Source organism: Syngnathus floridae, chromosome 2, assembly GCF_059516105.1.
Source record: "Syngnathus floridae isolate MCC-2025c chromosome 2, RoL_Sflo_1.0, whole genome shotgun sequence".
Lineage (NCBI taxonomy): Eukaryota > Metazoa > Chordata > Actinopteri > Syngnathiformes > Syngnathidae > Syngnathus > Syngnathus floridae.
In genome coordinates, this window is record NC_142414.1 from 5,617,326 (window position 1) to 5,631,202 (window position 13,877).

At 41.5% G+C, this 13,877-nt stretch overlaps 1 protein-coding gene across 10 annotated transcripts in view; it reads right to left on the minus strand.

Annotated features, from left to right (window-relative positions):
• The window catches only part of mcf2la (mcf.2 cell line derived transforming sequence-like a), a 52,215-nt gene that overhangs the window by 21,867 nt on the left and 16,471 nt on the right, over positions 1 to 13,877 (minus strand). Inside the window, exon 1 of one of the 10 annotated variants that reach the window (XM_088369449.1) lies at positions 4,785 to 5,057. The exons of the other annotated variants lie outside the window; for them this stretch is intronic. Coding sequence (XP_088225575.1) covers positions 4,785 to 4,857 — 73 coding nt within the window. The 5' untranslated portion in view covers positions 4,858 to 5,057. Of the gene's footprint in view, positions 1 to 4,784; positions 5,058 to 13,877 lie in introns of those variants that run through there. 10 annotated transcript variants of the gene reach the window in all.

Sequence of the window (13,877 nt, forward strand, 5' to 3'; positions counted from 1 at the left end):
CTAAATATAAGCTGACCAAAAAACATTGAATGTTGCCTTTTCTGAATGGAGACTTTCCGCTCTTGAAAGGCCTAGCGCTGTATTGTACTTTCCTGAAGACAGAGCTTTTTGAACAAGAATTGTGATTGAACTCAACCAACCTGTGTAAGTCTAATTTCTGCTTTAGTGTCTTAGCATTTTCCTAAATCTGAAGAAATCAAATGAACATGCAGTGAGTAAATTGGATAACAGGTGATTGGCAATGGCTTTTGCCGTGAGGCGCAGATAACGCGCTCCCTAAACTGTGGACAAAATCCAACAGCGGATTGCACCTTGAGGGACACAAATAATAACTCTTGTACATTTCTGATTTTGTAGAGGGCTGAAGAACCTGCAATTTTCAAGTCAACGGGGCCAAACAGAGGTACTACCTGTCTCTTTTTTAGAAAATAAATTATAGCGTGCTGAAACCCTTTAGAAGGCAAAGGAGAAACAGAAGGAAAAACATGCAGCAAAACGTATGGACAATGGTAAAATGGAGACGTGGCATAGCCGCAGGGCCACTCGGCAGAGTTAGACCTCAAGCATTCCAGCAAAGCCCAGAAGCCTCTAATTTGACCAAAAACAACCATTCTGTTATAATTATCTGCTACTACATGAGTGAAACAAATTTCCACAACGAAGAGCAACTTATGAAGATTTTTTTTTTTTAAATTCCAACACAAGCTTTGCATGCATGCATTTGTTTGTTGGCTACATGTTAGCTCAAAGCAGCTGTTAGCGAGTCTGTTCGACATGCTCCCAGTGTGGTGGGCAACCACACATGTCTTGTCTCACACATGTACCAAGTACGCATATGAATTTTTGCTGGTTGTGACTTTCAGTTTGACTTTTACATGCACTGATTGGTGTTTAAGGTGACTTTGTTTTTTTGGGACAGCTTACTTGGCTCTCTGAAGTTACTTAAAATATTTTGAAGAGACCAACACCAATACAGGTCAAATACAGCATTCTGCAGAAAGAATTCAGACGTAAAGGTTGATCCGTGTGAGGAAAGATGTCAGCCATGCTGGCGTCTTTTTTAACTGCTGCTTAACTGTCTGCTTTCAGCCCAATGAATGACAAACTGACTGCTCTGCTCTGCTGTGAGTTAAACCCTTTAGAGAACACACATTCACAGTGGAAGTGGGGCACACACAAATAGTGAGGAAAGAATGTCCTTCACCTTATTCATACCCTTACCCCCCAACCGGACACCCCTTCCTCCTTTCATGCTTTTTCATAGACTTAGTAGCAAGAAATAGGCATGCGTAAAAAGGAAATTGATCCTCATACCTAAATAACCCATCATGTCATGTTAATTCAACAAGGATGTGGAGAATGTCGGGCCATTAATTGTTTTTCTTTTTTGTTGTTGTTTTGCCGGAGACTGTGTGGTATTACGGCTGAGAAAGTGAAGCGGAGGAGGAGAGCACGAAGGTGCTTGTCTCAACTGGGTGACCCAGGAAGGGATTTCTTTACACATACCTACATATTTAATGTGTTGGCCCACTGCTTGTCCACACTTGTGATGTGTTCCCACTATATATGGCTCAACAACACCATAAATTTGTACCAGCTCAGTGGCCTAGTAGTAGCGTGTCCGCCCTGAGACCTGGAAGGTTGTGGGTTCAAACCCCGGCCGGGTCATATCAAAGACTATAAAAATGGGACCCATTGCCTCCCTGCTTGGCACTCAGCATTTAAGGGTCGAAACTGGGGGGTTAGATCACCAATTGATTCCCGAGCGCGGCACCGCTGCTGCTCACTGCTCCCCTCTCCCCCAGGGGATGGATCAAAATCACATGGGGATGGGTTAAATGCAGAGGACAAATTTCACCACACCCAGATGTGTGTGTGACAATGATCATTGGGGGGGACTTTTAAAACTTTCCAACACACTTGTGATGTGTTCCCACTACGTATGGCTCAACAACACTATCAAACTTTCCAACACTCGACAAGCATCTACCCTCAACTGACAGAAAAAACACTAAAATCCATGTTTTGGCAGTGATTAGAACTAAAACATAGGCTACTTGACACCATAGTTTTTTTTTGTGATTTTTATACAGTTGTAAATCTTTTTCCAACCGAATCATTTATTCAAGATCAATTTGTTGTATCCGGCAATAAAGGCCCAGTTAATACTTTTAATTACAGCATCAAACCACATGGACACACACCCAACTCTCTGTTACCCGCAGCATTTATTTTTGCTAAACACACACTGCCAGTTCAAACATAACAGCCAGCTGTTAATGGCTCCAACCACTTATGGCCAGTCAAAGTTCAAAGACCCAGGAAGCAGGAGTGTGTCGAGCACTGTGTACGCATGCACAGACGAGCAAAAAACCCTGCTTGAGGGCAATGCAAACAAACAAATGCATGTAAGTTCGTGTGGATGATGTGTACACCCCACCGGAGTTGGCTCATTGAGTTCCAACAGAGAAATGGACAGTTGTAGTTCAACACACACGTGCATGCATGAAGAGATGCCAGGATTTACCCGCCACTGTGCAGCTTGTGTATGTGTGCGTGTGCGTGTCATAAGTGAAGCAGAGCTCTATTATCGGGCATTATAGTGAGGCTTTACCAAAATGCCATCTGTCACTGATACATGAACACATGCACACACAAAATGCTTGACAAAAAAATTAGGTCACCCAGTGATCTGGAATGTGTATGTGTTGTCCAGTCCTCATCCCAAAGATAGAATTAGGGATCAAGGAAAACTGCATCTAAAAAGGCTGGTCACAAAAGAACAAAAAAACATGCAGAGTATCAAGCTGCAATTTCGATTTTGGTTGAGTTAAATAATTTGGCTGCTGTTGGTGGAAGTACTTCTCGTCAAACCATTAAGGAGGAGGGAAAAAAATACAAAAATAGAACACAAAGGCTTTAAACTTTGGCTTAGGCCTTTTTAAGTATACTGGGCTTTGAATGTATATTTTCATGTACAAGCGTGCACTTCGAAGAAAATGATGGTTATAACAATGCGAAAACTGATGTTAACTGCAGTCGAAAGCCAAATATGCCAACTGAGAAGGAACTGGACAAGAGCTGACTATTGGTACACAGGGCTGATCTGTAGCCATTAAAAAAAGGATATCCAAATATTACCTTCCACATGCGGCTGACACCATGTGGGGTAGTGCTAAAGTTAACTGGGTCCCAATCAAAAGGGCAACTATTGCCTGAGGGAGGGAAGGAGATCCGTTGGCTGAAAGGTCACTACCTTAATGTGAAATTCATTCTGACTCTAAAAAAATCAGAGCTATCCGATGCACTTTATGCTTGAATTGTTTTCAATTTGTCATCTTTAATTCAAATTCCTTCCTATTTTGTTCTCATCCACATAGCAGGCGTCTCTATTTTTCCTCACTCCTAAACAAGAACTTGTTCCTGCTTCCATGTCTAAGAATCATGGGAAATGTAGTCCTGCTAGCCTAATGCTGCTACCAAACCGGACACAAACAGTGTTTTTTGGGCTGTGTGTTCTTACTGTTACAATGCGAGATAATATCATTACGGTATGTGGCACCGGAAGGTAAACCTAAATTTATATTCTTTTCTATTTACTTTCAAATTCATGTACCGCATCTAATCGTTACAATCCTCAATGAAGTCTACACTCGGTGGAAGTGCGCTTAGTGTTCAAGCTCATGCCAGTTTAGCAGTTCATAATCTTGACTTGGCTAAACTAAGTGGTAATTTAACTGTCTTTATGTGTGAGTGAGGGTTAGGCCACCTGCCTGCACAGCAAACCCCCCCCCACACACACAAACGAGAACTTGACATCCAAACACAAAGTGGAGTGTGCTCTAACCTTTTCCCCAAGAGAACAATTGGAAGCACTCTAGGTTAATAGGACAAAAAAAAATCTGCACACAGTCTAAGACACACACACGCGCGCACGCACGCACGCACGCACGCACAAACACACACACTTCTTCAATATGCGCATCTAACCTCGGGACAAAATGCATGTCTTGCATTATGTAAGGCAGATGAACAGTGAGTGATGCTTTCAGAAGGAGAAGCATCTTGCTTTCATCAGACACAATCGATGATGATGACAAAGTCAAACCATGATATTTCATTCATGTCATACAGAACATCCTTGAGCCTTAAGGGAAGAGTGAGCAGTGATCAGCTGATTCAAGAAGATGACAATGTCTCATGGAACAACATGACCTCATTTGTGGCTCTATCTAATCCATTTCCCTACAAATAATCTGTATAAGGTGTTTAAGTAGGAAGATGTTCCTCTCAACAACTTTAGCAAGTACAGTCAAACCTCTACATTACGATTTGGAACCAAAGAGTCATGGTTTGAGTCCGGGCAACTAGATTACTAGACTAGCCTGCTTCCTTACAACTGCATCAACATAATAGCCTGTAATGTCATCTCTAGAAATGTTCTACATTTACGCAATGAAACATTCATTTCAATTAATCAGCTTGGTTTAATGCTAGCCACAATTGTTTTTCCCCTCCAAAATATTAAACAAAGAAACTGTGACTATGACACTACTATTTGTGGACACATTCAATATTGTTGCTAATATTCATTCCTTTGCTAGTTATTCCAGGGAAACACGCACTTTTATCAGAAGCACAACTAAAACTATCAAAAAGGCTTACACAAACATAATCCAACAAACCACATCATAGAACACTGATGTTACAGCGGTGCACTTAATAGGACGAAAAGAAGCTGCAAAACAACAAACAACAAATGAACGCTTGAGAAGTCACTCTACCTGTCATCATCTTCAGCTGCAGCCAAAGCCTGGTGATGTCAAAGCACAGTTGAGACACTCGGTTGACAGCCATGATTGCCGTTACCTATTTGACCCTCTCTCCGATGCATATACACACAAACGCACGCTCGTGCACACATACTAGAACACGCTCACACACAGCCGCATGTTGTCAGAGAGCATCCCAATGGAAGTTCCGGCATTGGCAGTCCATTTCTGCACAGCTGAGGACTGAGGCGGCTCACTGACCTGTCACCACACAGTGGTGAACACACTCACACATGCACGCACACACTTGAATACATAGTCTCCCCATGGTAGGAGGAGCTTTAGAAGTTCCGCCCCCAGTTTCACATTTCACACTGTTTCTGCACAAAGGATATCTCTAATGCTTGACAAGCTCCACACAAGTCTGTAACTGCTTCTATCACACTCAGTGGGCACCAAGCACAGGCATAAATCGTACATACATACACATGATGTAAAAAAATTAGACAGCAGGGGGAACCATTGTGCCAAAATTACGTGGTAAGAAACCTCATTTGAAAACTAAAGGGGGGTGGAGGGGGCGGAACTAAGGACATCAATTAATTAAAGTGATTATCATTGCTTGAATTATGCAACAATGATAAAAAAAAACGTTCTTTGAACCAATTTATATGATCGTTCAGCAAATAATATACGTATATATATATATACACACATACATACATATATATACACACTGCTCAAAAAATTAAAGGAACACTTTGAAAATACATCAGATTTCAATGGTGAAATTTTTTGGGGGGGATATCTATACTGACATGGACAGTTTAATGTCTCAGGAACAAAAGGATGCCACATCTTTTGATGGAAATAAAAGTTTTCAGCCTACAGAGGGCTCAGTATATAGACACCCCAAAAATCAAAGTGAAAAAATGATATGGCAGGCTTGTCCATTTTGCCTAAATTCAATTTCTGCAACTCAAAATTCTATTAAATATCTTGTGTGGCCCCCACGAGCTTGTATGCATGCTTGACAATGTCGCGGTATGCTCCTAATGAGACGACGGATGGTGTCTTGTGAGATGTCCTCCCAGATCTGTCTAAGGCAGGGGTGGGTAATTAATTTTTACAAGGGGTCACATGAAAAACCTGAGTTGTGTCAGAGGGCCACACCCACGATAACTTAAACCTCCTCAATTTTCTTCCATTGTAAAATGCACTAAATTATTTATTTTAAATAGCTGGTACTGGTAATTAGAAGAATACAATTATTCTGTTTATATTTATATTAAGCTATGTGAAATTGTGGTGTATAGGTCAAATAAAAAAACAATCATTAATCCGTACAATTTATTCTTAACTTCTTTAACTTTTCCTCAAATGACAAAGCCGCTGTATCTCTAGGTGTGAAGTTTGATAAAAAGTCCTTGTCGGGCTTGCAGTTTTGCTAGCAATGCATCAGCCTCTGTTGCGCGCTGTTTATCAGACAGATGTATTTTTTCTCATGCTTGGTCGTGTAGTGACGACTCAAATATATTTTTTAAACACAGCGACCACACGGCTTGACCCTTTCATTTCTGTAAAGAAATACTTGGCAGTCCATGTCTTGTTGAAAACACGGCACTCCTTGTGGACTTTTCTTTTCTGAGGGTCAGCACACATTTCAAGGGCAGCATTACATCGCACTGTTCACCTTCACGCACAGCTCACATACACGTACGCTACACGGAAGTGCGATGCCTTTCAAAATAAAAGCAAAACAGTTGTATTGCACGCACGACAGTTTTTTTTTTTTTGTTTGTTTTTTTAATTAAGTTGTAATCAAATATAATTTACGATTGGCCTCATGCGGGCCGGACAGGGACGCACAAAGGGCCGGATGTGGCCCGCGGGCCGTATTTTGCCAGGTCTGGTCTAAGGGTATCAGTGAGCTCCTGTAAAGTCTGAGGAGCAACCTGGCGGCATATGATGGATCGAAACATTATGTCCCAGAGGTGTTCTATCTGGTTTAGATCAGGTGATCGTGGGGGCCATTCATTTGTGTCAATTCCTTCATCCTCCAGATACTGTCTGCATACTCTTGCCACAATAGGTCGGGCATTGTTGTGGATCAGGAGCAACCCAGGACCTACTGCACCAACGTAGGGTCTGACCATGGATGCAAGGATTTCATCCCGATACCTAATGGCAGTCAGACTGCCGTTCTCTAGCCTGTAGAGGTCTGTTCGTCCCTCCATGCAAATGCCTCCCCAGACCATCACCGACCCACCACCGAACCGGTCATGCTGAATGATGTTGCAGGCAGCATAGCGCTCTCCTTGGCTTCTCCAGACCCTTTCACGTCTATCACAGGTGCTCAGGGTAAACCTGCTCTCATCTGTGAAAAGCACAGGGTGCCAGTGGCGGACTTGCCAATTGTGGTGTTCTATGGCAAATGCCACTCGAGCCCCACGGTGCTGAGCAATGAGCACAGGGCACACTACAGGACGTCCTGCCCTGAGGCCACCCTCGTGAAGTCTGTTTCTGACTGACATTCACACCAGTAGCCTGCTGTAGGTCATTCTGTAGGGCTCGGGCAGTGCTCAACCTGTTCCTCCTTGCACAAACAGCAGATATCGGTCCTGCTGAAGGAATGAGGACCGTCGACGGCCCTGTCCAGCTCTCCTAGAGTAACTGCCTGTCTCCTGGATTCTCCTCCATGCTCTGGAGATCATACTGGGAGACATATCAAATCTTCTTGCAACAGTACGCATGAATGTGCCATCCTGGAGGAGTTGGACAATCTGTGCAACTTCAGGAGGGTTAAAAAATTGCCTCATGCTCCTAGTCGTGATAATGACTCCAGCTAAAGCCAACACTTGTGGAAAAAACTGTTAAAAAAGATCAAGAGGAGGAACTTGAAATGGCCTCCACCTGCAAAACCAGTCTTGTTTTGGGGACCATCTTGTTGCCTCTCTAGTGCACCTGTTGTTAATTCCATCAACACCAATGCAGCTGAAACTGATTAACAACCCCCTCTGCCACGTACCTGACCAAAACCTTATCAGAAAAGTCTAATTGAATTCATGCCATACCCTGATAAAAAACTGTTCCTTTAATTTTTTGAGCAGTGTATATATATATATACTATATATATACACATCTATATATACATATGTGTATACATATATATACATCTATATATACATATATACACATATATATATATATACATATATATATATATATATATATATATATATACATACATACATATATACACAGGGTATCTGATTACTGGTAGGGCGTAGCTGTTCTACCACACCAGACAAGACCCCAGGTGCAGATTGTGCAAAGAAGGTCCTGAGACAATCCAGCACATAACTGCAGGGTGTAAGATGCTGGCAGGTAAAGCATACATGGAGCGCAATAACCAAGTAGCTGGAATAGTGTACAGGAACATCTGTGCAGAGTATGGACTGGAAGTCCCAAGATCCAAGTGGGAAACACCTCCAAAGGTGGTAGAGAATGACCAAGCCAAGATCCTCTGGGACTTCCAGATCCAGACAGACAGAATGGTAATGGCGAACCAACCGGACATTGTGGTGGTGGACAAAGAGCAGAGGAAAGCCGTTGTGGTTGACATAGCCATCCCAAATGATGGTAACATTAGGAAAAAGGAACATGAGAAACTTGAGAAATATCAAGGGCTCAGAGAAGAGCTGGAGAAGGCCTGGAGAGTGAAGACTTCAGTGGTACCTGTGGTCATTGGAGCACTAGGGGCAGTAACCCCCAAACTGGAGGAGTGGCTGAAACAGATCCCAGGAAAAACATCTGACATCTCAGTCCAGAAAAGTGCAGTACTAGGAACAGCAAAGATACTGCGTAGAACCCTCAAGCTCCCAGGCCTCTGGTAGAGGACCCGAGCTTGAAGGGAAAAAGAGACCACCCACGGGGGGTGAGGAGTTAATTATTATTTACACATATATATACATATATACATATGCATATATACATATATATATACATATATACATATATACATATATACATATATATATATATATATATATATATATATATATATATATATATATATATATATATATATATATACATACATATGCATACCGTATTTGCCGGTGTATATGTCGACTCGGTGTATAAGTCGACCCCCTAAAATTCGAGGGAAATTTACGATTTTATGATATATCCTTTGTATAAGTCGAGCTCAATTGTTGCATTATATTAAACTTCAAAATTCGATCAGAAATATGCGAAATTTATTGACGAAATGTGTTCAAATTCCGGGAGGCCGTGCACATGCGCAGTGGCCGGAAATAGCTCCAGCCGAGCGGATCGGCTGTTTATAAGCACCGCGGAGGAGATCGCGGAGCCTCATTCGACTTCCAGGGGCCAGCGAGCTCGCGCACGCCGCCCGGCACCACCGGGAGGCCGGAAATGGCTCCAAGCCGAGCGGATCGGCACTTTATAAGCACCGCGGAGGAGATCGCGGAGCCTCATTCGACTTCCAGCGGCCAGCGCACTCGCGCACGCCGCCCAGCTCCACCGGGAGGCCGTGCACACGCGCCAAGTGGCCGGAAATAGCTCCCGCCGAGGGGATCGGCTCTTTATAAGCACCGCGGAGGGGATCGCAGAGCCTCATTCGACTTCCAGCAGCCGGCGAGCTCGCGCACGCCGGCCAGTTCAAATTTTCTAAGTGCCAACGGCTCTTGCGCCATAAAGAGTCCGCCTCGGCTGGTTCCCCATGTCGGCCAGAACAAGTAAAAATTTGGCCTCTTCCCCTGGAAGTCCGGCCAAGTTTGGCGAATATTTTCTAAGTGCCAACGACTCAACCGCTGTAAAGTGTCCGCCTCGGCTGGTTCCCCAGGTCGGCCACCACAAGTGAAAATTCGGCCTCTTACGCTGGAAGTCCGGCCAAGTTTGGCGAATATATTCTAAGTGCCAACGACTCAACCGCCGTAAAGTGTCCGCCTCGGCTGGTTCCTCCGGTCGGCCAGAACAAGTGAAAATTCGGCCTCTTCCCCTGAAAGTCCGGCCAAGTTTGGCGAATATATTCTAAGTGCCAACGACTCAACCGCCGTAAAGTGTCCGCCTCGGCTGGTTCCTCCGGTCGGCCAGAACAAGTGAAAATTCGGCCTCTTCCCCTGGAAGTCTGGCCAAGTTTGGCGAATATTTTCTAAGTGCCAACGACATTCATTTAGACATGGCGATTGAATGTTTACGTACCGGTAGTTATTGTCGTTGCTTGACGCGCGATGACTCGCACATTCGCTCAATACCCAGTATTTCTCCCTAGCAGTCATCATCGCTGCCTGGCTTTCGATGTCCGTTATTGAGGTGAGAATATTTGAAATTGTTACTGAGGATGCGTGTTAATGCGACGAACGCTTTATAATGATTCAGTTTCTCGCTGTTTGATGAGCCTGACGGACGCACACCCACGCACAATGAGATGCATGAGAAACGGCCTTGGTTACCATCACATTTGAAGCGATGAATACGAAGTTAAATTTTATGACTCGGTGTATAAGTCGAGGTCGATTTTTTTCGGTCGATTTTGGATCGAAAAAGGTCGACTAATACACCGGCAAATACGGTATATACATATACATAGTATATACATATATACATATACATATATACATATATATATATAATATTTATATATACATATATACGTATATATACTATATATACATATATATATTAAAGGAAAATGTGTTTTTGGGAGTTTGCAAACATATTTTTTAAGGTTGTGTTAAACTTACAATCATATTAATATCTAGTATTGAAGTGCTCGTGTGGATTGGTGGGGGCCGAGGAATGTGCAGGCAAACTGCATGAACTTGTTTTCTTCGAAGTGTTGTGTATAGGCCCAGACAGGGAGTACCGGACGAGATAATCTCAAGGTCGGTGAGAAACGAGAACAACAGCACATCTATGGGACTGGGCATCGAGGGGAAAACCCAACCGCCTGACCTCACCGACACCTGGACGGGGAGGAGATGGCCATCCACCAATCATCTCACAATATTTTGCATGCTTTAATATTCATATTGTGTTTCTTTAAAACTGGGCAACCCGGAAGAATGTGTCGTCTTTTGGTGGTCACAAAAACGCACGAGTTTTAGTGTGAGGGACCCGGGACCCAGGCCTGTATTAGTGCGCTTTGTCAGGAATAAATAATTGGTAAATTTGGTCTGATTGATCTACTGGTCTTCTCTTTGACAGAACGAACTCGCAAAATTGTTAGGTGCGCCAGTGTGTGGATTAGGACATAGCAATTTATGTGTTAAGTGTTGATCGCAATTTGGAGTCAGATCAATAACTAGAATCCGTAACCTAACAATATACACATATATACATATATACGTATATATACTATAATTACACATATACGTATATATACTATATATACATATATACATATATACACATATATACATATATATATATACATACATATATATACATATATATACATACATATATACATATATATACATATATATACATACATACATACATACATACATTAGTTGTATAGCCTACTAGTATACTTTTTCACGATATTCTAATATTTTGAGATAGGATATTTGAGTTTTCTTAAGCTGTATGCCTTAATCAGCATTATTAAAATAATAAAAAGCATGTTTCAATTGCATTACAGAAAATAAAGAACTTTATCACAATATTCTAATATTCCGAGACAGTCCTGTATATGTATATATATATATATATATATATATATATATATATATATATATATATATATATATATATATACATACAGTATTTTCCAGACTATAAGTCGCTTCGGAGTATAAGTCGCACCACCAGTAAAATGCCCCAAAAAGTGAAAAAAAACATATATAATTCGCTCCGGAGTATAAGTCGCATTTTGGGGGCAATTTATTCGACAAAATCCCACACCAAAAACAGTCATGAACGAGCAACAACAGGCTAAACGATAGCAACAACAGGCTAAACGATAGGTATGCTAACATGACAAACACAAACAAAGAGCTGAGAACGGGCCTGACGTAACATATAGAGTGATTAAGGACAACTATTACATGAATAACATGTTTATAAAACCATCGGTGTCACTCCAATTCATTAAATAGCAACAACAGGCTAAACGACAGGTATGCTAACGTGACAAACTGAAACAAAGAGCTGAGAACGGGCCTGACGTAACATATAGAGTGATTAAGGACAACTATTACATGAATAACATGTTTATAGAACCATCGGTGTCACTCTAATTCATTAAATAGCAACAACAGGCTAAACAATAGGTATGCTAACGTGACAAACACAAACAAAGAGCTGAGAACGGGCCTGACGTAACATATACAGTGATTAAGGACAACTATTACATGAATAACATGTTTATAAAACCATCGGTGTCACTCCAATTCATTAAATAGCAACAACAGGCTAAACGATAGGTATGCTAATGTGACAAACACAAACAAAGAGCTGAGAACGGGCCTGACGTAACATATAGAGCAGGGGTGTCAAACTCATTTTGGTCTGGGGGCTGCATACAACTTAATTGGATCTCAAGGGGGCCAGACCAGTAAACTCATTCCAAAATTACATAGAACTAACAATAAGTCCACTTTTTTTCTTTGTATTAGTGCAAAGAAGAAGACATAAATTATAAAAATCTTTATATGAAATGAATTGTCCCTTTTACTAAATATATTATGAACAACCTAAGAGTTTTTAAGAAAAGTATGTGCAATATCAACAACACTTTTACTCACTTTAACATTTATTCAAGTGCATTATGCATAAAAATTGATCATTGTACAATGTTGCAAAACATCTATTCGCAGTTTTGTGGAACTTAAAAACACTGTCCTGCATGTTAAACTACATCAAACACATATAAATTTAGAAATTATTTAAACTTATCTAAATTATGTATTATTTATTTCCACATCTGGGAAGCAATTCTGAACACATGAACTGACTCCACACACTTGAAATCTTAAGTGGCAGTTCTTTTAAACAGACATTTGATGAAGTAAATTTTCCTATTCCTTGTTAATGCATAAAATGTATACATGTACAAAAAACTCACAACATATATGGCATGCATAAGAAATAATGCAAAGAAAACTGACTAACACTGACTTTTCCAGCAATTACAACAGCAAATATTCAGAGCTGTTTATTTTTATAGTGCAATGTTGAAAGCAGCATTCCATAGGATTTAGTCTTGCTCAATATTTGCCCCTGAAACTTGGCATCTTTTAGCCTGCACAAGTCCATCAATGTCAGGCATCATATCCTGAGAAGCAGCCAGTTTCAGAATCTCATTTAAGTGCTTATGTGTGAGCTTTGAGCGAAGCTTTGTTTTATTAATGTTCATTACTGAGAAGACCTGCTCACAAATGTAGGTAGTCCCAAACATGGACAAAATGTTTGCAGCCAGTGCTGTCAATTTAGGATAGCCTGGTAGGAGATACTTGTAAAATGTGTCCAAGCCCACAGAAGCAAATTTGTCCTTCAATTCTACATCACACTGCAAATCAATGATTTCAAGTTGCATTTCAACAGGCACATCAGAAGCTCTGACTGTGAATGGTGAGCGAAAAATTGCAAATTCTGTCTCAAGTTCGCTAAAGACCTGAAATCGCTTCTCAAACTCCCTCAGCAACCCTGAAATCTTGTCTTTGTACTGCGTCACTTCAGGATTAACGCTTGCAGCGCACACATCTCTGAGACAGGGAAAATGAGCAGGGTCACCACTTGCCATCTGCGTCTCCCATAACGCGAGCTTCAACTTGAATGCACATATGCTGTCATAATACTGTGTTACAATTTTTTTGCGTCCTTGCAACATTTTGTTCAGATTATTCAAGTGCTCTGTAATATCAACCATAAATGCAAGGTCCTGCAGCCAAAGTGGGCAAGTCAATTCCTTAACAGGTTTTCCTTTTTTCTCCATGAATTGTCCGATTTCCCCACGTAGATCAAAGAAGCGCTTCAGCACAGCACCTCTGCTTAATCATCTTACTTCAGTGTGGTATGGCAGACCATGGGTAATGTTACAGCCACTGAGAAAGTTGTCAAACTGACGATGAT